The 23,843-nt window shown below is 43.0% G+C and overlaps 1 protein-coding gene across 1 annotated transcript in view; it reads right to left on the reverse strand.

Moving 5' to 3' along the window:
* Positions 1 to 23,843, reverse strand: part of DOCK2 (dedicator of cytokinesis 2) — a 412,654-nt gene that overhangs the window by 276,760 nt on the left and 112,051 nt on the right. The window contains exon 26 of the mRNA XM_060094549.1: positions 18 to 166. Within this exon, the coding sequence (XP_059950532.1) occupies positions 18 to 166 (149 nt within the window). The remainder of the gene's footprint in view (positions 1 to 17; positions 167 to 23,843) is intronic.

Raw genomic sequence — 23,843 nt, forward strand, 5'->3', positions numbered from 1 at the left:
TCATCACGAAGACTCACCGCATCCTGACAGCTGAGGACCTCCAAAATGCTGTTGAGTAACTCGACACAGTACTTCTTCTCCTGGACCTGGTGCTGCATCTCATCCTTCTGCTCCAGCAGCTCCTTCAGTTCCTTGGTGATGACAGGAAGCAAAATGTCCCGGCATTCTGGAATGAAGGCAGTTCAGAGGCATCTGAGCTTCCTCGTTTTTTAGCTTCTTTTCTTTATTTTTAGATAACATTTCATTAAATAAATAATTCATGAATATATTCTTCTTGTAAAAAATGCAAATATTAAAAATTAGGTTAAGGGACTTCCCTGGTGACGCAGTGGTTAAGAATCCACCTGCCAATGCAGGGGACACGGGTTCAAGCCCTGGTCCGGGAAGATCCACATGCCGCGGAGCAACTAAGCCCGTGTGCCACAACGACTGAGCCCGCACTCCAGAGCCCGTGAGCCACAACTACTGAGCCCATGTAACACAACTGCTGAGGCCCGCACGCCTAGAGCCTATGCTCCGCAACAAGAGAAGCCACCACAATGAGAAGCCCGCGCACCACAACCAAGAGTAGCCCCCACTTGCCACAACTAGAGAAAGCCCACGCGCAGCAACAAAGACCCAGTGCAGCCAAAAATAAATAAATTAAATAAATTAATTTTTAAAAAAATTAGGGTAAGATTTCCTTAGAACATTATTCACAGTTCTGGCCCCTCCTACAACCCCTACTCCCCAGAGGCAACCAACCAGTTATTCCATTCTATATAGATGTATGTGTATGTGCATATAAAAATGTATGTATGTGTGTTTGTATACCAGTACAAAATATGTAGTATCATTTTGATTTGGCTTTTCATTTAAGTAAAACATATCGCACTGTGATGATCATCTTTCAAGATCTTCTTATATGTTTTACACATGTACATTATCAGTACAAAAAATTTAATGTCATTTTGGTTTTGTTGCCTTTTTATAAAAGGGGACTATACTGCACATATTGTTCTGTACCTTGATTGTTTTCATTCACCAATATTTTTTGGAGCACCTTCTATGATATTACATATAAGGATCAACATTAATTATTTATAGCTGTTTTATAGTATTCTCTATTATGGACATATTTGTTCATTTAGTCATATGCCTATTGATGGACATTTTTCACTGGCATAAACAGTACAAAAACAAACAACTTTCCACTTGTACCCTTGTACACCACGACTTTCATTTTAAATAAATTAAAACCTTTGCAAAGATGGGTAACTCTCTTGGCTTTGCTGTCTCAGGAAACACCTAGAAGTTTCTGAAATCCTATACAGCATTCTTTCTATATTTCTATTAAAAATGGCAAACCTTGAGAGATCAAAAAATCCCCCCAAATTTCAAGCCATCCCTACCTAGATGCTTCTAGAGCTGAAATGTGAATCACATATGCCAACTTTATTTTAATTCAATACAACAAGTAGGTGCTGAACATCTTCGATGCGGAAGGCACTGTATTTCTGGAAGTACAGAGATAATATATGGTTCTCACGCATTAGGTACTTAAAATACGACAGAGGTGATCAGCAACAAAACAAAGGGCAATGGCAGAAGACAGAATAAGATGCCGGTGGGAAGAATCAGACAGCAGCTCGTGTTCTGTCAGCCCAGCATCTATACCTGCTCTGGCACAGCAGCCTGGTTTCACCCTGGTGAGCCACCCTGCTGTGGGATATAAACCTAGGGATACTGTCATAAGGCTCCCTGCCCTCCTCTGGACCAGGGTTGGGTACCTGACCCTAATTAGGATAACCTCTTGATCGGAACCTTGAGGGAACTTTAATAACAGTTATTGCTGACATTGCTAACATACTGAATGCTTACAATGTGCCAGGCACTGTTTGAAGTTTCTTGCATGAACTACTTCAATCTTCCCAATGAGTCTAGGAGGTAGATACTGTTATTTCTCCCATTTTGCTGATGAGGAAACAGAGGGACATGCCCAAGTATACAGAGCTAGTAAGTGGTTGGATCCAGTCTGACTGCAGAGCCTGTGCTCATCATCACTAGACAAAGGGTATTATCTTTCTTGGAGCTCATCTGTCTGCACACAGGTGCCCTGGGGAGGCTTGCTGCTTCCTCTCCCAGGGCTATTCTGAATCTCCCCTCTCTGAAGACTGGTTCCCCAGCTTTTCCTCTGATTCTTGAATGGCTCCCTATCATCCAAATACATTTATTTTCAGTTAAATTTATCAGACTAGGTTTATGTCACTCACAACCAAAGAATTCAGACTTGTACAGTCATAAAATGCCATGAGGGCTTCAGAAGAGAGAAATGATCTATGGTTGGAAGGTTCATAGAAGACTTTACAGGCTCTGATAGAATTGTGTCCCTTCTCTCAGAGCACTAATGTCAGTTTGTAATTAAATTCTAATTAGTATAATTAATGTCCATTCATCCAACCAAAGTGTAAGCTTCATGACAGCCAGACTAAATCTCAGGTGCCCAACACAGTACCTGGATCATAGTAGCTACTCAGTAAATCTTGATGGAATGAATGGAAGAGGTGTCATTTGAGATGGTCACTGATGAGTAAATAATATTGCCATCAGGAGAGTGGGGATTTAGAGAACAGAGAGTGATTTAGAGTTCATGGACCAAGATGTAGCAATGTATACAATGGTGGAATATTACTCAGCCATAAAAAACGAATGAAATAATGCCATTTGCAGCAACATAGATGCAACTAGAGATTATCATACTAAGTGAAGTAAGTCAGAAAGAGAAAGACAAATACCACATGATATCACTTATATGTGGAATCTAAAATATGGCACAAATGAACCTAACTATGAAACAGACTCACAGACATGGAGAACAGACTTGTTGTTGCCAAGGGGGAGGAGGGTGGGGGAGGGATGGGGTGGGAGGTGGGAGTTTGGGATTAGCAGAGGTAAACAATTATATATAGGATGGATAAACAACAAGGTACTACTGTACAGCACAGGAAACTATATTCAATATCCTGTGATACACCATAATAGAAAAGAATATATTAAAAATAGAATGTATATATGTGTATAACTGAGTCACTCTGCTGTAGAGCAGAAATGAATACAACATTGTAAATCAACTATACTTCAATAAGAAAATAAAATAAAAATTTTAATAAAAATAAAAAATAAAAATAGAGTACATGGACCTGGGTAAGTAGAATAGTCTCTTGGAAGTAGAATAACAGGAGATAACACTGAAAAGGAAAATTCTTAAATGCGATGGGTGGTGTAAGATTATAGTTCTATGGAAACAGAAAATTACAGGCAACAAAAATTTTGATTCAGCTTTGTTTAATGTTATAGATGGAATCATGGGCCATGGGTTAATGGTACTTTGTTTGGACTCAAGAAATGGTTGGCCTAAGGACTTTTGAGAATACAAGGTGCTGAGTTAGCCATTACCCTTTGTTTAGAGAGATAAGAAAAAAGACAGGATAATATTTACATACCAATTACCATAACATTTAAGTTAAATCTATACTTAGTCCATATCTTGTCACCATAAAGTTGAAATTTTGTCCAGGTCTGTTTATTAAAAGGGGTAAAGAAATTTCCTGCAACGTTCATGCAGAAGTTTGTTTTAAAAGTTATCTTCTAAAAGATGTTAACTTGTAACTTTGAAACTTCTTGTTTGTTAGAGGAAACTGTATGTGTAAAAATGCTTGTTGTAGGAAAAACTAGGTGAGTTCATTTGAAGTTGTAAACTCTTTGTCTTTGGGAGATGAATGACCTCACCAACTTCATGAAACTTAACTCTCTTCACTGATGTTGTCATAATTAAACCCCATCAGAAGATAAAAACCGTGCATTCACTTAAGTTAGGTAAGAATTATAAAGTCTTCCTCTCTGAGAAGTTAATTTTTGCTAGTGAAATAAAAAAGATTCTAATAAAGGAAATTTAGAACACAAAAGAAATCTTGTTCTTCCATAGTTCTCTGGGCAAAAGGAGTCTTCAAAAGATGTTTTTTTAAGGTGATTCATGCCATTGTAGCATGTAGGGCAGCTGGAGGAAGAAAAGACCAAAGAGCAGACAGAGACCAGTGTATATGCCACTGCAGTAGTCCAGGTGATAGCAAATGAGAATAAAAGTGCTGGGTTCTACCCTGCTAGACTCCTAGCTTCTGATACAACATTCTTGTTCTCTGTTGAAGCTCAAGATTTGAAAAGACCTTAAAGAAAGTTGGTCTTGAGTTTAAAGCATAATAAGACAATGTTTTAAAGCCTAGAACGATAGGCTTTTGTGATCCAAGATTAAAAATCATTGAAAACCTCTTCATCTGTAAATGGGTTCACTAGGACCTGCAGAAAGGAGATCTGTAAAAGTAGACAAAGGGTTAATCTACGGAGGCAGTTTAATTAACTCATTCATTCATTTAGTCAGTCAGTCTACTGCATTTATTGAAGGCTCCCTAAGTGCCAGTCACTATTCTGGGATGGGAGGGAATGTAACCAGGGGTTGCCTGCCCATCACAGCAGCAGAGCCAACAGAGGTAAGAGGCAGACTTAAGTAGACAAGAAAAACCCTGGTGCCTCTACCTCCTGGGAGTGGCAACCTGTCAGTGGCCATATAACAGAGCTATAGAATAGTAAAGGTCAGATTTTTCCTAAAAAGCTCATTCTGTTGGTATTCTAGTTGAGATACTTCAGTTAGATCTTATTACAAAGACATGGGTGCAAGGGAAAAGGCCCGTTGGAAGATTTTAGATATTAATGAAGATCTCCTTGAGAAGTCACCGGACTTTACATTCTACTTAAAATTGAGCTAAATTAGTAGATTCTCATGGAAAAGTCTAATAGTGAGTTCTCCATCCCTAGAAATGTTTAAGCAGTAGGTAGCTGTCTCTGGGCAGTAATAATGAAGAGGTATTCAAAGTATCAGATGAAGGGTTAAACGGAATGATTATTAAATCCCCATCCAAAACTCTATGATCCATAAAACAGAGGTCCAAAGGAAGTGGCAGGAGGAAGGATGTATTTGCTAGGTGGAAAGACAGTGGACATGTCTGCATTGTTTACAGACCACTGAGGTCGTGGGAGCTACAGACCAGGCCGCAGCAGAAGTCGTGGTTTATCAATCTGAAAGTCACCGACTTTTCAGGTGATCAAAACCAGCATCCCCACAGGACGAGGGCTCTGCGTGCTGAGAGTCAGCAAGATTTGAACTGAGGAAGCCATTAATAACGTAGCCTGTTCTGCAGAAAGTACTTTGTCTTCTCGTTAACCATGATTTCTCAGAAACGTCTGGCTCCTCTGTTTTGAAATGAAATAATTTTTCTCATTTGTAATTGGAGTTGTGAAATTACATTAGTCTGTAAAGCTGCAGGAGGCAGCATTTCTAAATTGTGGCTTGAATGTCAAGCAAACAAACAGAAACGGTTAAAAGATAAATATTGCAGAGCCTTAAATCCATCTTTATAGGTAGAGGCAATGAGCGTGAGAGACCTGCAAACACAGCCTGGGTAACTGAGCCCCACAAAGCCTGGAGATCGGCCAACAGGTGCTGACAAGTCCAAACTGTAATTCAGACCAGGCACTTAGGAACCCGCAGAGCTACTCAACTCTGTATTTTCATAGAAAGGAGTTTTCTTTTGTCAAAGTGACTTGCAGAGAGGAAAATGCAGTGTTTCTGGGCTCTGGATTCTTCCTTTTCAGAGAAAGTTTTATGCTATGGCAGAAGATGCCACTGCCTTAATTCACAGCTCTCTTGAAGTGTGATATGCTTTTGCAATAATTTCACGACTGAGGGCTACTTCAAATAAGATGGTCCTTTTTGTCACTTCCTTCTCCCCAGTATCAGCTCCATGGAAAGATCAAAATGTATCTTTTGTCCACTTTGGAAAACCACCTTGAGGTGCATCAGGCCACAAATATATCTGTGATCTCAGCCACAACTGCAGCCCCAGAGGAGAACACTCCTAAGAACCACATCTGAACTTGCTGTCTTCCCAAAACCTGCTCCTTCTTTGCTCACTCTGAACGAAGACACCCCCAGGCACACGGTCAGCCAAGCAGACTTGATTTCTCCCTCTCTCTATCCCTCTATCTCAACATCTTCTCCATCAGGAAGTCAAATCCATCTCACCCCCAAGCCAACTTCCTGCATCCTCTGGTCCAAGTTTCCCAAACTGATCTCCCACTTCCAATCTCAGCAGCAGGAAATTTCCCCAAACTCAAACCTGACCACGGGACTGCCCTCCTTGAAGGGCTTCAGTAGTCTCCCAGGGGTGAGTTTTACCGCTGCTCTGGCATAGCTGAAGGCCCTTAGTGGGCGGGCTCTTCCTTCCCTCTCCACCTCCACCTCCTGCATCACTCCCCCGCAGCCTCTCCTCTCCTGCTTCTGGGTTTTTGCATGTTATTTTCTTTGCCCAGAATGTACTTATCCCACCCATCTTCACCTGACTGACTCCTCCTTGCCTCCTAGGTCTTACCTTAGTTGCCAAGTCCCCTAGGACAATGTTCCTGACACCCCAACTCTGACTTGGGTGACCCTGTTCTGTGCTCCTGTAGTATCCGGACTAGACTTTCATCTTCCCATTTCTCACATTACGTGGCTATCGTCTATGTAACAGGACGAACAGTAAGATTCTCATTAACATCCCAGAAATGAAGCTGAGGTCCAAAGCTGAGGACAAAAGGTGTAACTGCTCCACATTCTAAATCCAAACCGTCTCCAGTAGTTGGCGTACACCGTCATCCCCCGTGGTTTTTTGAGAGGTACCAGTTCAGTACCAGTCCTACAGTAATCTGCACGTACCTCATCCCAGAACTGAGGGAGGGTCTGCAGAGGACTTTGGATACAAAGCAATGCCCACAGAAAGAAGGCATTGCCTCTCCTCCCTGAAGCTGAGGTGCAGGGAGGTAGAGGCAAAAGAATGACTCGTGAAACATATGAAGGCGAGACTGGCACCTTACGGCCCCACTAGGGAAACGTTTGCTGATCTTCCATCCCCGGTACATCGTGGCTCCACCAGCAGAATGGAAACACTTGAGAACGTTTGGGAATCCCTCTCTTACTGTGGGGAGAAAGGTTAAACCCACAAGGTGTGTGTGTCAGGGCCTCAGTCATGTCCTCAGTGTGGTTACCCCATTTCTAAGCCTGCCTGTGGCAGCCTTCGCTTGGAATTTCACTCCACTCACAGCCAGCCCCTTACGTTATCACCAGCATGGGTTAATGGACTCTTCAATCTTGTTCGATTTTTCACAGGCTTTAAAGTGAAAGTCGTTCTGCTTTGGTCAAGTTCCTATTGACTGAAAGGCGAATTCAGCTCAGCTCAGCCCTCCTGGAGGAGAGCGAGGAAATTGGGATGGCCGAGGCTCGCCCTGCTCCCCCACACTGCCCAGCCCCAGCCTTTTGGCAAGCAGGGAAGACCCCTACTTGAAACCCAACGTTCTCCCCAGGCAAAGCTGAGCAGGGCCAGCCCTGCTCTGCTCAGCTGCTTTCCTTCTGTTTGGTAGCGGGAGCATCTGCAGATGTCAGAGGCCACTTGGTTCCATCAGCTAGCCACGAAGGAGGACCGCCACACACAGCTCTAATCTGATAGCAGTTTGTTCTCACAACCGCCTTCCTCCAGCCAGCGTCTCATGAAGGAAAGTAATTCCACCCACTGGGAAATCAGTAACTACCCACAAACTTCATACTCCAGATCAGGTTACAAGCCTTTTACAACCCTACCACTGTTGTGCCCCCGTGCATTCTTCAGCAGCTCCTCGTGATTCACTCTCCTTACCTTCCCAGAAACATGCCTAAGTACAATGTCAGAATCACCCCTCACTCCCCCTCCAGCCTGCCTCAGCCATGACGTACGTCTCCACTTTACAAACCCTGAGGGCCAGAACATGTCTCCCCAGCTCAACAAACATAGCCTATTTAGAGATTTCAGAACTCAGCAACTGCAAACTTTCTCTTCAGGTATCTAACAGGGGTGAAAATATAATTAGGCAGTAAATCCTAAAGAAGAAACATACGTTCAGAACTTTATACTAGATATCCACTTAAAGTCCAAACCAAGCTATTGCTTTTGCCATTTATCCTTTATATTTAACAAAAAGCATGATATTGCACTAAACCTACAAGCAAACCCCTATAACAAGTTAGTGTTTGCCATTCAGAAGCACAGTGATGGCAGGAAGAGTAGACTGATGTGTAATTGTTGGAATTTACACAGTGATGTGAGTATGGTTATGTCCAAAAATGTCACACTGGTTATAAATATAATTTGTAAGCTCTGATAGTCTATATGCTTATATTTATATCCTTAAACATATATAGACATAATTATTGTAACAGGCACTATTCTCATGGATATCCTGTTCTAGTGGGATATCAGAAACAATTTAAGAAGATAATAATTGTCTTAGGTTGGATTTTCCAGAAGCAAACTCTGAGATGAGGTTTGGGTGAAGGTGTATTAAATAAGGTGTTCCAGAAAACACTGGAAGGGGAGTAGGGAAGTGGGACCATGAAGGGAAGGAGGCCAGGTAGCCTTCAAGTCTCACAGAAGGGGAGCTCTGGGGACAGTGTGGGCCACAGGGGTGAAGCAGCTGGAGTATTTAGACCTTGGGGATGGGTGGTCCCGGGCACTTCAGGTGCTCTCAGTGTCCAGGCAAAGCAGGCCCTGCTGCCTGAGGGCAGCCAGAGAAGGCAGGGGCTGGCTATTGGGAGAGAGTCCTCCTGGAGCTCTTGTACACAGAAATGATCACGATTACAGGAGACATGGGAAGAGCCCTGAGAGTTGATGCTATTACAACAAATGCCAATAGCTGCCAGCAAGACAATTAACTGGGTAACCTGAGAAAGAGAGTCTGGAGGTGCAGGGAAGACTGTTCCATGTGAGGCAGTTAAGAAGGCTTCTGAGATGGAGAACTGGAACTGAGACCTGAGGGTGAGAAGGGAACAGCCTAGAAAGATCTCAGGTAAGACCATTCCAAGCAGAGGAAACAGCATGTGAAGGCCCTGGGGCAGAAATTTGCTTAACATGTTGGAGGAATCACGTGGAAATAAGTGTGGCCAGATTATAGGAAATGGGAAGCATAATATGAGAGTTTGGCCAGGGCCAGGTCTCATCAGGCCCTGTGGCCCATGGTAAGGAGTTTGATTACTGGGTGGAGATAAAGATGTTTTGTTTTTGTATTTTTAATAGAGGGTAGGGGGTGGACCTAGAGAGGAAGGTAGGAGAAGACTGAGGAGGCTTTTCATAGAGGGGGAAAAAGAAGTCTAATGGTTATTGAGCCCTTACTCTCTACCAGGCAGTCTCTCTTCGAAGAAGTCTATCATTGTACCTATTTTATGGATGAGGAAACTAAAACTCAAAGAGATTCAATAACTCGCCTAAGATCACACAGCTAGTAAGTGGCAGAGCTGGGATTTAAACGTAGAAAGTGTGATCTCAGAGCCCATTTTCACATCTACTAAACCACCCTGCCTCCTTACTATAACAGTGAAGGGGAAAGGAGATAAAAACTTGATTAGTTTGTAGCAGGAGAGACAAAGGAAAATGGACAGACTTGGGTTACAGTTCAGAGGCAGAATCGAACTTGCTGATGGGCTTAAATGTACTATATAGATGTGTAAGCATATGCATTTTGAATGTTGGAGAGAATAACAGACTCATTTTAGGGTTTATAAAGTTAGGATCTAATCATGAAGCCCATTTCACTGCTTCAACTAGCAAGTAATGAAAAGACTCCCATCAACATTTCTCTGATAGTGTGATGTGGCTGCAGAGATGGCCCATTATCACACCTCTGGAAGCTCTTAGGGCATAATCAGTGTGTCCTGACAGGTGCTTCCACTTTCGGTTACCCCTCTGCACTTTCCAGGATCACTTACACCGCCACTGTGACCAACCTCCTCCCTAACCAGCACACTCATTAAACCACAGTCTAGCTCCATAGAAAGTGCTTTTAGGAATATAAAGGTGCAGATACGGCCAACTGAGTAGTGACCCAAAATTTGATTTGTTCCCTAATGCTTAGAATGATTACATTCATGATGCCACACCAGAGGAGTGTAGCTCAGCCTTAGAAGACTGTCTCATCCATCCCCTAACCCTGGCTAATGGAAGGAGAAGCCAGTGAAAAGCTTGGGGCTGAACCAACTGGCCTCCACACTGCATAATCCGGGCAGTCTTTAAAAGAGGATTCTCATCAAAGCAATGTGCTCAATTTCAAATTCATGCAAGAGGAGAAATGAGTCAAGGTAGCTTTTTGACTGGCAGGAGCTGGGTCTTACATCCTTTGCCCCATTTTATTCCAATTCAGTGACATCTGAAATCCAAATCCATTTATAAGCACTTAGGATACCTATTATAACAGTAAGTACCACCCACACCCTTCCAGAGCATATCATCCTTGACCCACTGCCTTTCTTCTGTACCATGCTACACAGATCCTTTAATTCCTTCACCCCAGCCCCTGTCTCCTCTGGAGACTCACATGATTCCCTGGCTCCATGAATTTCAATCTTTACTTAACCAGTCTTTCTGAGCTAATCTGTGGCCACATACTCAAATAGGGTTTTCTCAGGAGTAGGAGTCAAATTTTAATAAAGGGTAGAAACCATTTGTCTAGAAATCCATTGAGAATAAAAGGGAGTGGCTGAGGGGAATACCAAGTATGAGAGCTAGGTAACATATGTTGAACTCCTGCTGGGTTCTGGGCACCATATTGGGAAACTACTTAACCCTTACCAAAATCTGTTCTGTATATGGCATTGTCCCCATTTTACAGATGAGAAAATAGGAGCTCTAAGCAGCTTGCCCAGGGTAGGGTCAGTTAGCTAGTGTGACTCCAACAGAGGCAAGATTTCACGGTAGACTCCAATGCCAGCACTGTTCCAACCTCACTCACAGGCTCATGAGTACAAACAATTATTCCCAACTTTGAGATTCTGCAAACTGAAGGCAGCCACCCTTTGAATTTGTTAGCTCCCTTAAGCTAGCCTTAAGTAGGAATTCCAAGACCCTGCCTGGTTGGTTTGTTTAATGGTTGGTTGTTTTGTATGTTTTAGTGAAGGTTACAGTACCAGGGGAATAAAACAAACAACAAATCGCAGTTCTAGAATCATAGATTTAAATAATAATGAACATTCATCAACTCAGTGATTTAGTCATCAGTTTAGTCACTCACTTCTTTCATTTTTAAAAATTCAACCAACCATTTATTCAACTCCAATTGGTTGAATAACCTGAGCTTACCCGTCTCACTGCAGTTGGCTAGCAGATAGCAATCATGACCTTCAAACCGCTCACTCCCTGTTTCCCAGAAGACAGTGAGAGCCTGGGGTGAGATACCTAATTTCCATCAAGTCATGTCTCCTGCAGCTCATAGCACAACGTCTGTCACGCAGTAGGATCCTCGTAAGTGTTAGATGAATGAACGAGTCTTTGCTGATTTCAGAGAGAGAGAGCCCTGTCTCCCTACACCGGGGGCAACTCTCAGAATCAGAAACCTATTTGGTGTGGGGTTATTTCACTATTCATTATCCTGTGCTGTCCTTGAAGAAATCAGATGGCAGTAGCTAGGGGCTGGAAGAAGGGTGTTCAGGAGGAGAACTGCATGTGTGCTTCTTCTCCTTCACCACTTCCCCTGAGCAGCCATTCTTGTAACATCTTTCCATCCTTGGCTTCATCTGATCCCAAAGGCAGTTATGGAGAAGTGGGCAGAACTCTGGATTGAGGGTCCAGAGACCTAGGTCTGAATCCCCGACTTACTACGGCCAGGATGGGTGATGTCAAATACGTCATTTTACCTCTCTTCCTCCAAAAATGGGGATTAAAATGCCCATAAGAGGATCCAAATAAAACAGACAAATTCAGTTGTAGTTATAGGCGTACCTCAGAGATATTGCAGGTTCGGTTTCAGACCACCACAATAAAGTGAAATACCACAATAAAACAAGTCACATAAATTTTTTTGGTTTCCCAGTGCATATAAAAGTTATGTTTACGCTATATTGTAGTCTATTAAGTGTGCAATAGTATTATGTCTAAAAAAATACATACCTTCATTTTTAAATGCTTTATTGGTAAAAAAAAAAAAAAATGCTTACCGTCATCTAACAACACAAGGTTGCCATAAACCTCCAATTTGTAAAAAAAAAAAAAAAAAAATGTGCTATCTGTGAAGTGCAAAAAAATTGGATGTGCCTGTATTAAGTGTAATGAGCCATGGGGATCTGATGCTACACCTAAGAAGCTTTTGAGTCCAAAGCAGAGCACATCGAACTCCAATAGTTGACATGTACACTTGACAAAACACCTTGGTCCAGGCGTACTGGAATAAAATGGACTAGAAGCTGTTATCTGCATCATTCAAACCAAGTGTCCTTTGTCTGAAATACCAAACTCCAGAGAATTGAGTTCCAAGAGGAGGGAATAAACTGAAATGATTGGGATATATGCCTCAGATTTTCATGCTCCCTTTTGTATGTGGAGAGACTAAAAGAAGGCTCAGGCAAGCGTTCTCTGAACTTCCTTTTACATTTCTGCTTGCAACTTAGAATAATAATGCCACTTACTGGCAATCCTCAAGCTGCACATGAACAATCCTATATCGCTGTCATCACAAAAATTACACATATCAAAAAGAACAAAAACCAACAGCAATGTTTTGGATCAATATGAGCAGCCAGCATTCCATTTCTGAGACAAGCACACACTAAAAGCCTCTTGTTTGCATTTTAAGGCCAACAGAGGGGTCCTTCATTTCAGAGAATTAAATGAGAAAATTCTCCTGGATTCAAGCATTAGCAAAATGGAAGGGCTGTGTAATTGTTTCCAATCATTATCTGATTCTCTCCTTCCCTCACCTTCCTCATAACAGCTCCAGAGGAGAGGAAACTGGGGTCCCTCTCACAGCCCCACACATTTAAATCTAGTGTTGTTTATTACAAAGGGAGAACAGACGGGTGTAATAGCTTTCAAACAAGCTGAAGAATTGGAAGCAAACTCCAAAGAGGAAGGAAAAACCATTGCTATGCCCCCCCTCCCCCTGATCCTGCCCAAATAAAAATGAAAATGGGAAGAATTTCTCCTTCTGGCCTGTTTTTCTTTTCTAGAAGCACTCAGCTAAGAAGGTAGAGAAGAGAGACAGCCTTCAGGGGGCAGGGGGTTTTGCCTGCTTTATTTCTCCATTCATGCGACAGAATCAACATGAGCCCTCCCCTGGAAGGCCTAAAGCAAAAGAGTGATTTAAGAAATGAATCGCCCACTTAGGCCCAAAATTTAAATGAGAGGATCAAAGAGACCCTGTTTCGATTCTGAAGCCAATGAAGAGGAAATCGGGAAAGTGGGAGAAAGTAAAGAGAATACATGTCAGTCAACAACATGTAATGAGCTTTCTGTACAAAGGGAGGACAACATATGGTCCTTACCCTTGGGGCAGTCCAAGTGTAATAAAGAAAAGAACCAGTCAATTGACGGGAACAGCATAAAAACATACGATGAAACACACTGTGTTTCCACTATGTTCAGTCACTGCCGATGAATCTCAGATTGCACTCCTATGAAACTGACATTAATATTTTATTTTAGCATGACTTGTTGATATATTTATTTTTAGTTATATATATTCCTTCCTATGCTACCTCAGTCCAAAAAGATGCAAAAAGGAGATGACACGCCAAAGTAGAAGGTAACATAAGGGCTTCAATTACCCACAAAATGTAGCTCCTCACTTGTGTGATAAACTGTCCGGACAATGAAGGAGATCATCCAAGTTCTAGAGTGTATGGATCACTGAAGTAGAAGAGAACCAATTCCTTAAGAGAAACACAGCTTTTTCTGGCACTAAATTCTTTAAGAGATTTTTTGTATTTTGAGTTTTAATGTTAATGTTCTACATTAAGTTTAGTAGCGATTAGCTGCTTTTTGACATCAAGTTGTGGAATTATAGCTCTAAAAAGAACCTGAGAAAAGCTAATGGTTTTCATTCATTTGACTGCATTATGTGCTCACATAAAACATGAAAACAATAAATGGAGGAGGGCTCATGACATGTACTTGTCCTTACATGGCATCTTCATTTATTTTTCATCTGGACAAATATTTATGGAGTGCCTAGCAAATGCCAAGCACTGGGGTGTATAGGACCAGGACATAAGTGGTAAAGACTGAGAGAAGTGACCAGACTCAAGGCATATGTGAGAAAGATTCAAAGGCCTTAGTGAGGGCTTCCCTGGTGGCGCAGTGGTTGAGAATCCGCCTGCCAATGCAGGGGACACGGGTTCGATCCCTGGTCTGGGAAGATCCCACATGCCACAGAGCAACTAAGCCCGTGCACCACAATTACTGAGCCTACGAGCCACAACTACTGAGCCTGTATGACACAACTACTGAAGCCCACATGCCTAGAGCACGTGCTCTGCAACAATGAGAAGCCCACTCACCGCAACGAAGACCCAACGCAGCCAAACATAAATAAATACTATATTTATTTATAAATAAATAATAATAAATTTTTAAAAAAAGACCTTAGTGATTTATTGAAAGTGAAAAATAAGGCACAAGAATATTTGAAGGCTAACTCCAAATGACTGGCAGAAAAATAATGGAAGAAGAGAAAGTTTTCATGAACAGAATGAATACAATTTTGGAAGTGTTGAGTTTGAGTACCTGTCAGACATTCAAATGAAGATGTCAAAGGGACAAAGGTCTGAGAATGATTTCCTATAAAATGGGCAAGCATGAATTCAACTATATGAAAGATACATGGTACATGGCGTCCTTCCATAAAGAATGTATAATAAGCAATCACCGTGCATTTAGCAGAGAGCAGTTTATTCAAGTTTATCTGGTGATGATCATGAAGACCACAGTGGAATGAAAAGAAAGGAAAAGGAGGGGAAAGCAGATATAGAAGCAAGGAAGAGGAGAAGGAAAAGCAGCTGGGGTCTGAACAGGGACTGACTGGGGATCTATGAACACAGGAAGCTGGGACAAGGAAGCTTAGAGGGGCTTGGTAACATGCGAGTTTTTCGCTTGAGAGTTTTAGCTCATCACAAAGACAAGGTTTAGGCAGAGTCCAAAGAGGGGTAGCAGCCCAAACTGCCCAGGTCATCTAACCAGTATGTCTGTCAATACTGTCACTTTACCAAGTAAGGCCAATTGAATAGGAACTGGAAAGCAGGGTTTGCAGGGAACAACAGCCAACGACTATTTCTAGAGTATCTACAGTGCACCTGGCTGCTGAAGCTGGGGTGGAAATGTAGCTAAAACCTGGTCCTTTCCCTCAAGGGCTCTCCGGCTAGAGCATCATGCACAGCCTACTGGCCCAAGATAAGGCAAAGGGATAAACTGGACTGTGAAGAGGAGGAATGGAAAGAACTGTCAGACAGTAAGGAGGCTCCATTCTCATTCTTCTGACACATTTAATAAGTACCAGGCCCCTCGATAAGGCGGAGGACAGGGTGGATGCTAAGAGCAGGAATCTCAGTTACTGTCTGAGGGACCTTGGACAAGTCACTTAATCTCTCTAAATCTCTGTGTCTTTGTCTGTAAAATGGAGATAATAAGAGCACCTCCCTTCACAAGACTGTGAGAATGAAATAAGAATATGTGAAGCACTTAGAGCAGCACACCTGGCCCATGGTAAGCGCCATGAAAATGGAAGCTATTATTATCGTATTTTTTAAAATATCCATATGTAACTTTCTGGGTAATGGAAATACACTATACCTTGACATGGGTGGTGGTTGCACGGGTGTCTACGAATGTAAAAAAAATTCACTGGGCTGTACACTTCAGATTTGTACGTTTCACTGTATGTAAGTTATACCAAAATTTAAAATATACATTGCTATCCGGTAGGTATTATTATTTTCCCTGTTTGACAGGTGTGCACAGTGAGGCTTGAGGAAGTTAAGCAAATTGCCTGAGATCCTGCACCAGGTCTCTCAGGCATTCAAACTCCAGAGCCTGAGCTCTCAAAGACTGGGCTTGGGTTCCTGTGTTGGCTGAGCGTTGGTCCTCTATAGGGCTCAAGGAGCAGTTACCCAAAGATGCTGTCCCCAACTCTACATGGAGAATCTCCTGCATGAAGAGAGAGCAGCTCTTCCTTCCTCTCTCCCATTCTTTACCCCACCTTCCACACTCTTCTCATCTCAGCTCAGTTCCATTGCCTTATTAACTGTTAAAGCAAAAATGCCTGCCAAGTCACAACCTGGCTGGTGATGAAGTGCACACATGCCTGCAGGGGAACACCCAGAAGAAGACTGGCAGTGATTAAGGACTGAAGGGAGCACACCCGAACTCTCCAAATTCCTCTGGAGCATAAGATGTCCCACTAGGAACTGACGGGCACCCACTCTAAGTCTGCATGCAGCTCTTGCCAAGACAAAGCATCAGGCAGGGAAGAGTGAGTGACCATAATTTATGAGGTGCTGTAGAAATTAATTTTGTATGTCTCCTCCATTAGCAGTGTGTCTGGGCTAACTTTAATATGCAAGTTATCATGTTAATCTTTGATACTAGAAAAGAATGTACCATCATTAACCTTCCTAGCCCTGAATTTAGCAATGCAGTCTTTTTTTTTTAAATTTATTTTTGGCTGTGCTGGGTCTTCGTTGCTGCGCGCGGGCTTTCTCTAGTTGCGGTGAGCGGGGGCTATTCCTTGTTGCGGTGCATGGGCCCCTCATGGCGGCGGCTTCTCTTGTTGCGGAGCACAGGCTCCAGGTGCACAGGCCTCAGTAGGTGTGGCTCGTGGGCTCTAGAGCACAGGCTCAGTAGTTGTGGCACACAGGTTCAGCCGCCCCATGGCATGTGGGATCCTCCTGGACCAGGGCTCGAACCCATGTCCCCTGCAATGGCAGGCGTATTCTCAACCACTGCGCCACCAGGGAAGCCGTACAATGCAGTCTTTTTACTAGCCCTAATAGAAGCAGCATTCTTTCTTGGCATCTCAGTACCCTACCTACCTGTATGCAGCTCTACCAGGCACTTTGTAAAATCTCTGCTGATTCAGAAGCCTGTTTCTCAAACATTTGACTCTAACTGCCCATAAGTCACCAGAAGTTGACTCTGCCTTCCTTTTTTCTTTTTTTTTTTCAGATTCCTCTCAATGAGAATAAATTCTCTGCTGAAGGAGCATTCCACAAAAAGCACATAATGGCCAGTAGAAGGAGAGGCCCACAGTATGAGGGGACATGAATGAGTTCTGTGTGATATTTATGAAGGCTAGCTCATGCCAGGCTAGCAGTGATTGGTCTTCAGAACCCCAGCATCTCTGGTTAACTAAATTATAGAAGCAGGAACTTTTGCTTCAGGGAACAGGGAAAAAAATTAGGCAATATTGGAAGATAAGCTGTTAAAGTCAATAGGAAAATCACCCAAATAGTGTAATCTAGTACATCTTTTTCTCCATGTATTCACTTCATATAGGCAAATTATAGGTAAAAGAAAGCTACCTATGCCCCCATCTGATGAATAACTTTAATATTCTTATTCCATTCATCCCATACATTCTAACCTTTAAAATATGATAACAGAGGGAAAATATTTGATAAATTGCATTTTGCCACTTTTTCTTTCATTCACACCCTCTCACTGAACAGCAAGGTAATCAGAAATTAAAGAACTTTTTAGATGGGGAAAACAAGGTAAGAATGGGGTCTAAAATAGAATTTTAAAATAGAGCCTAAGTCCCTGAAAAATAAAACCAGTTTCTGTTCTCAACAAATGCAATAGCATGCAGTTTATAATTTAAAATACACACAAAAACACATACATACTGAAACAAAATTGACTACCGACCCAACTTCTTGGATTGTAGGAAAGTTACCAATAATGAGACCTTCAATATATCTCTGGTATATGGGTAGTTTTTATGTTCTCCTTTTTGATCTAATAATTGTTTTTCTGGCTGCTACATAAAAAAGACATGACATGAATAAGAAGGAAACTGGGATTCAGCCACATCTATCCTCAAAAGGCTTAGGGCATTCTAAAGGGCAGAATCAAATATTTTCCAAGCTTTAGTTAACCATTTCACATTTTGACAATGTGAAACCTACCCTGTACTCCTCAAAATTTACAGCCTACACTATTGTTTACTTAATATTTTTTCATAAAGGAGATTCATTCTAATCTGCTTACATTTATTTTAAAAGAAAATTTTGCTCTTTCAAATGGAAAACCACTGTCGCTTCCCATAGATGGAAGGTAAGGTAACAATCAATACCAGGAAAACAAAACACTTACATTAAATTCTAAGAGGCACTTAAACCCAAGGTCTGTTCCTTTTGCGCTATCAAAGGAGATTAGCAGAGAAAGATTAAAGACAAAATAGCAAAGGTATACAATCCTTGACATAATGAGAAAGATTGAAAGGGACTTGAGAGAGAACGAATGATCTGCTTCTGTGATATAGTACTTTAACTGTGCATAGCTAAAATTATCCTTCATGCCAAGGAAAAGAATTTTGCATGTGGTGGTGCATATCACACTTTGAGAAACACAAGTAAAAAGAAAGAAACCAAAATCAGGATCCCTGGCTTCCCATCTCTGCAACTAACCCATGGTGTGACCTTGAGCAGGTCATGTCCACTCTTTGGACCAGTTTCCTCAACTGATAAATGAGGAGGTTGTGGATTAGGCAGTCTCTCCAAGGAGCTGCTCAACTCTATGTGTCTGTGTTTTGTGAAACCTTTAAACATGTTCTAGAATATTTCTTCATCATCTAAAATATGTGGTTGTTAACTGCATTTATCCTATTATCTGAAACTCTTACCAGAAAGAAATAGCAAAGATTTGAAAAGATCAGCTACTTTGGGGCAAAAGAGCCTTTTGAAGCTGTTGCATTGAAAAAGAATTGATAAAATTGACTGCAGGGCTTCCCTGGTGGCGCAGTGGTTGAGAGTCCGCCTGCCAATTCAGAGAACGTGGGTTCGTGCCCCGGTCCGGGAAGATCCCACATGCCATGGAGCGGCTGGGCCCGTGAGCCATGGCCGCTGAGCCTGCGCATCCGGAGCCTGTGCTCCACAACGGGAGAGGCCACAACAGTGAGAGGCCCGTGTACCACAAAAAAAAAAAAAAAAAAATTGACTGCAGTCCAAGCACAACAGAAGCTGACTCTCCAAGATATATACCTGTGCATCCCTCAGCTTTGGAAGCCAGTGGGCAAAGCAGTGCCTTTAAATTGGCCTTACAAACCATCACCTATTCATTTGCCTAGGTCAAGTGGTAGTGTATGCCAAGTGAGTAAAAAAGGGTGCTGTCAGATCCGTGCTTTGTGACCACCTGGAGGGGTGGGATAGGGAGGGTGGGAGGGAGGGAGACGCAAGAGGGAAGGGATATGGGAACAGATGTATATGTATAACTGATTCACTTTGTTATAAAGCAGAAACTAACACACCATTGTGAAGCAATTATACTCCAATAAAGTTGTAAAAAAAAAAAAAGGGTGCTGATTCAAAATACCGGCTTTATTAATGGTAGGCTGAGAGGGGAAGAAACAGATCAGTAGTTAAAAACCAGCTAAGTAACTGTAAGCTTGCGCACTAGCAAGATCTGGTATAGTTAAGCAAGGTTTTCTCCATCTGTAAAAGAATGACTGTAACCTACTTTATAAGGTTTCCATAAGAAATCATACAGAGTTTAACTATTATCATAATTATGGTAGTACATATGTTTATCCCCTTTCTCACAGTTTTTCTCCTGTCTTTATATTCTGGAAAAATCAATTTAAGCAACATTTTATTTTTAATGCTGTACTTTGGCTCCAACTCTGAGAAGACAATAGTGAAAATGAATATAATAATTATAAATGAATAATTTATGAAAATAATTATACTTACATTAAGTTTAAGCTACCATTTAGAGAACATTATCTACCATCCAGGAACTGCGCTAAGCATTACTTCATTTAATATTCACATCAACCCAATTATTATCCCCATTTTACAGATAAAGAAACCGAGAACCAAAGAAGTGATGTGACTTTTCCAAAGTCACTGATGGATACAACTCAGAGATTATGAAATCTCTGAGTGTCTCTCCAGATCTCAACAAGTGAGAGTGAGGAGATCATCCAGGAAGTCTTTTTTATACATTTGGGGCCAAAGTCGAATCATAAAAAAAAAAAAAATCAGAGATTACAAAATCTAGTTTAATAAATTGAGAAAGGTTGAATATTCACAATTCTGAAGGTCTCTCGCGTTTCTTATGTTTTTTAAAATAAAATTTTAAAGGTAATAAACAATAAGAAAGACTTGAACATCCTCTAGCTCTTTCCTCTGAAGTGTCCTGGCACTTGGCTTATACCTCTACTGTAGAAAATTCACCCTGCATTTTAAGAAGGAGTGCCTCATTTTGCAAATGAAGGCAAGCTCCTTGAGGACATCACCATATTTTTGCCAACTTTGTATTTTCTAAATGGCTAGTCAATGCTTTGTTTATAGCAGAGGATCATAAACATTTGTTGAATTGGAAAAACTGTTCTAAACATTACCTCTCTTCGTTAAAGAGGTGGCCCCATCTATCCTGTATGGAATTTGAGATGTCAGAGAGACAAAGATATGGGTATTGAGGTGAAAGCAAAGACATGGACTAAAGATTAAGGTTGGCGGTTGTAAGCATCAAGATGGCACTGAGCCCCAGGGTGGATGAACTCCCCTAGGCAAGAGCGGGCCGAGCAAAACTGGAATACAGCTTAGAACTGGAGCCCCAAGAGTGGTTGCTGAATGACCTGAATTTGCTCCAAGGCAATACTCCTCCTCTCTCTGGGACCCTCATTCCTGACCCTCAGGCATGGAAAGAAGCACGTGGAGCACTGTGGCCCTGTAACATGCACTCTGAGGATGTCTCCATTTCCCAAGACCAACCAGGAGAAAGAAACGGTGGAGGGCTCCCCAGCATTCTCCCCTAGGTTGGCAAGAGAGGGAGAAGGGAGTAGCTGACCAGAGTTAGGCATGGGAAGTAAAATGGTGTAAGAAGCCTGGCCACAAGGAAGGAGCCTGGAGGCCAGAGTTGCCCCCTCCCATGGGACAGGAGCAAGACCACCATCTCTCCTGCTCCACTCCACAAACCCCGGGGTCTGTCTCTTGATGTGTATGGCCCAGATTTCCTGGTGAACAAGGAAGAGGGAACAACACATCTCACTCTCAGAGAATTATTTTATCCTTTTCCTGTTGAACCACAGTACAAACCATTTTGCTGTTTGCAGATTGGTCCCACCAACCATCGAGATTTACAACTCGCTGTAGGCCTCTGAAACAGCACAAATTTTCCTGAGAGGTAACTGGGACCTGCTTTCTCAACACAGGCCTCAAGCAACAGCAGGGCACTGCAGTGAACCTCTTGCTACCGGTACTGTAACTGATTTTTAAACCTGCAGCTGTAACCAGAGGGGAGCCCAGAATCCCCATAAACCAAACCTAAGCAAACAAAGCATCTCACTGCACACTTAGGTTCTGGCCCATCAGGGACATTGGCAGGGGCAAACCTGATGAAAAGCAATTTTTCAGACCCACAGAAATATTTGCTTGGAGAGAAAAACCCAGTAGAGCAAGTGGGGCTCTGCTGTCCTAACTGTTGCCTCCTCTCCAAGGGCTCAGAAGACGGGTGGAGTCTCAGGTCCCTCCCGCCAGGAAACACAGCCAGTTCGGACAAACCTCTCAATGACGTGCCATGGATTCACAATGGCCTGTGTGGACAATGCACCGCCCAGGATACATCTGAACACAAGGAGTCCTTCCATATCTTTCATGTTAAACTGATACCAGTGCCCTCAAAACCCCAGAATAACTAAGTGCTTTTCAAGCAGTGTTAAAGTTGAAATTGCTGCCTCTTTTTCTATGCTGTTCTAGCAATACAGACTCACCGACTATCAGAGATGGACAGGATCGTAGAGATTCAACTCTCTAATGACATACATGAGAAATGGAGCCCAGAGAGGTTAAGTGGTTTGTCCAAGGTCACGCAGCTTGTTAGTAGCTTTCCTGGACTAGAGTTTAAGTCTTCCCACTCTTAGTACAGTGTTTCCTCCAATAGATTATGTTACCTTCCTCAGTTAAGGCTCTTTCATCCTTTAAACACTTATTGAGCACCTACTCAGAGCCAATTCTTTGGAATACAGAGAAAACACTCTTTACCTGAACTCAAGAAGGTTGTGCTGTGCAAATGCAAGGAAAATCTCAGAGAACCATCAGGAAGAGGAGAGCCTCTCAGATGCAGAACGTGTGGATTCTCACTGCATTTGTTTGACTTATGATAAGGAAGAACCCCCTATGTGGCCAGAAGCTGCCAGCATAAGATGCCCAAAGGTACTCTACTGGGTGCCAAATTCTTTTACCTCATCATCATGGGAGGAGGAGTTCATGACCTTCCCATCTGTTTGGGGGAGCCAGCAATGATTCACTAGAGGAAGGTGTGTTAGAATTACCCAACACACACTTAACAAAAAACAAAAGTACACTTTTGGGGGCTTCCCTGGTGGCGCAGTGGTTGAGAATCTGCCTACTAATGCAGGGGACATGGGTGCGAGCCCTGGGCTGGGAGGATCCCACATGCCGTGGAGCAACTAGGCCCATGAGCCACAACTACTGAGCCTGCGCATCTGGAGCCTGTGTTCCACAACAAGAGAGGCCGCGATAGTGAGAGGCCCGCGCACTGCGATGAAGAGTGGCCCCCGCTTGCCACAACTAGAGAAAGCCCTCGCACAGAAACGAAGACCCAACAGAGCAAAAATTAATTAATTAATTAATTAATTAACTCCTACCCCCAACAACAAAAAAAAAGTACACTTTTATTTGGGGGTGTGGGGGGATAGTGGTGCTTAAAATTTAAAAACCTAATCAGAGCTGATTCTGTCCCACCTGGGTAACAAAACCAGTTGCAACCAGAGTAGAGTGGCAACTGTCAGGACAAAATGGGCTCAAGCTGGGTGGGGAAGAGGCAAAAAATAAATAAATAATGCTCACCTTGGCACAGTGTGCCCACATCTTAGATGACCCAGAAAGAAAATTCGCTGTAGCTCCCTCTGGGAGGGAAAATGGCATAGGATGACTTCCTACAGTCCACGCTCTCTCTGTGGGGTTTATAGTCCATCACCACCCCTACCTTACATCCTGGAACTCCAGGGGATGGGCGGAGGAGAGCTTCCCTGAAAATCAGTTAACGCCCAAAGCAGGCTTAAAGAGAGGGCAGGGGGCAGGGCTTCCCTGGTGGCGCAGTGGTTGAGAGTCCGCCTGCCGATGCAGGGGACAGGGATTCGTGCCCCGGTCCGGGAGGATCCCACATGCTGTGGAGCGGCTGGGCCCGTGAGCCATGGCCACTGAGCCTGCGCGTCCGGAGCCTGTGCTCCGCAACGGGAGAGGCCACAACAGTGAGAGGCCCACGTACCACAAAAAAAAAAAAAAAAAAAAGAGGGCAGGGGGCAAGGTGGAGTTTCTTCAGGATGGTGCTGAAGGCAGTGGATTTGAAGAAGGGACTGCATGGGGGAGATGTGGGGATGGGGTGGGAGGCAGAGACAGAGACACAGAGACACAGACAGGGAGGTGGTTAGACCTGCACAGCTGGGAGCTAGTGGGCAGTGGAGTGGGCAGTGCGCAGCCCGAACCACCACCTAATCATTCTGTGGTTCCTCCAGAGGTAGCCTTGGGAAGTGATCCCCAGGCCCAGCGCACAGGGTTTTGCTGCAGCACGGTGATACTTGAGAGCCAGCAAAGACAAAGTCCCGCGACCACAGGCATGGGCAATGAAAATGAACTAATTCCCTTGCTACTTCCCTAAGGCACTGACATGCGTCCTTGAACCAGAAAGAAAAAGGATCCAACCACACTAGAGTCACACTTCCAATGACACAATTGATGTGTGGGC

This window comes from Mesoplodon densirostris, chromosome 3, assembly GCF_025265405.1.
Source record: "Mesoplodon densirostris isolate mMesDen1 chromosome 3, mMesDen1 primary haplotype, whole genome shotgun sequence".
In the NCBI taxonomy this organism is placed as follows: domain Eukaryota; kingdom Metazoa; phylum Chordata; class Mammalia; order Artiodactyla; family Ziphiidae; genus Mesoplodon; species Mesoplodon densirostris.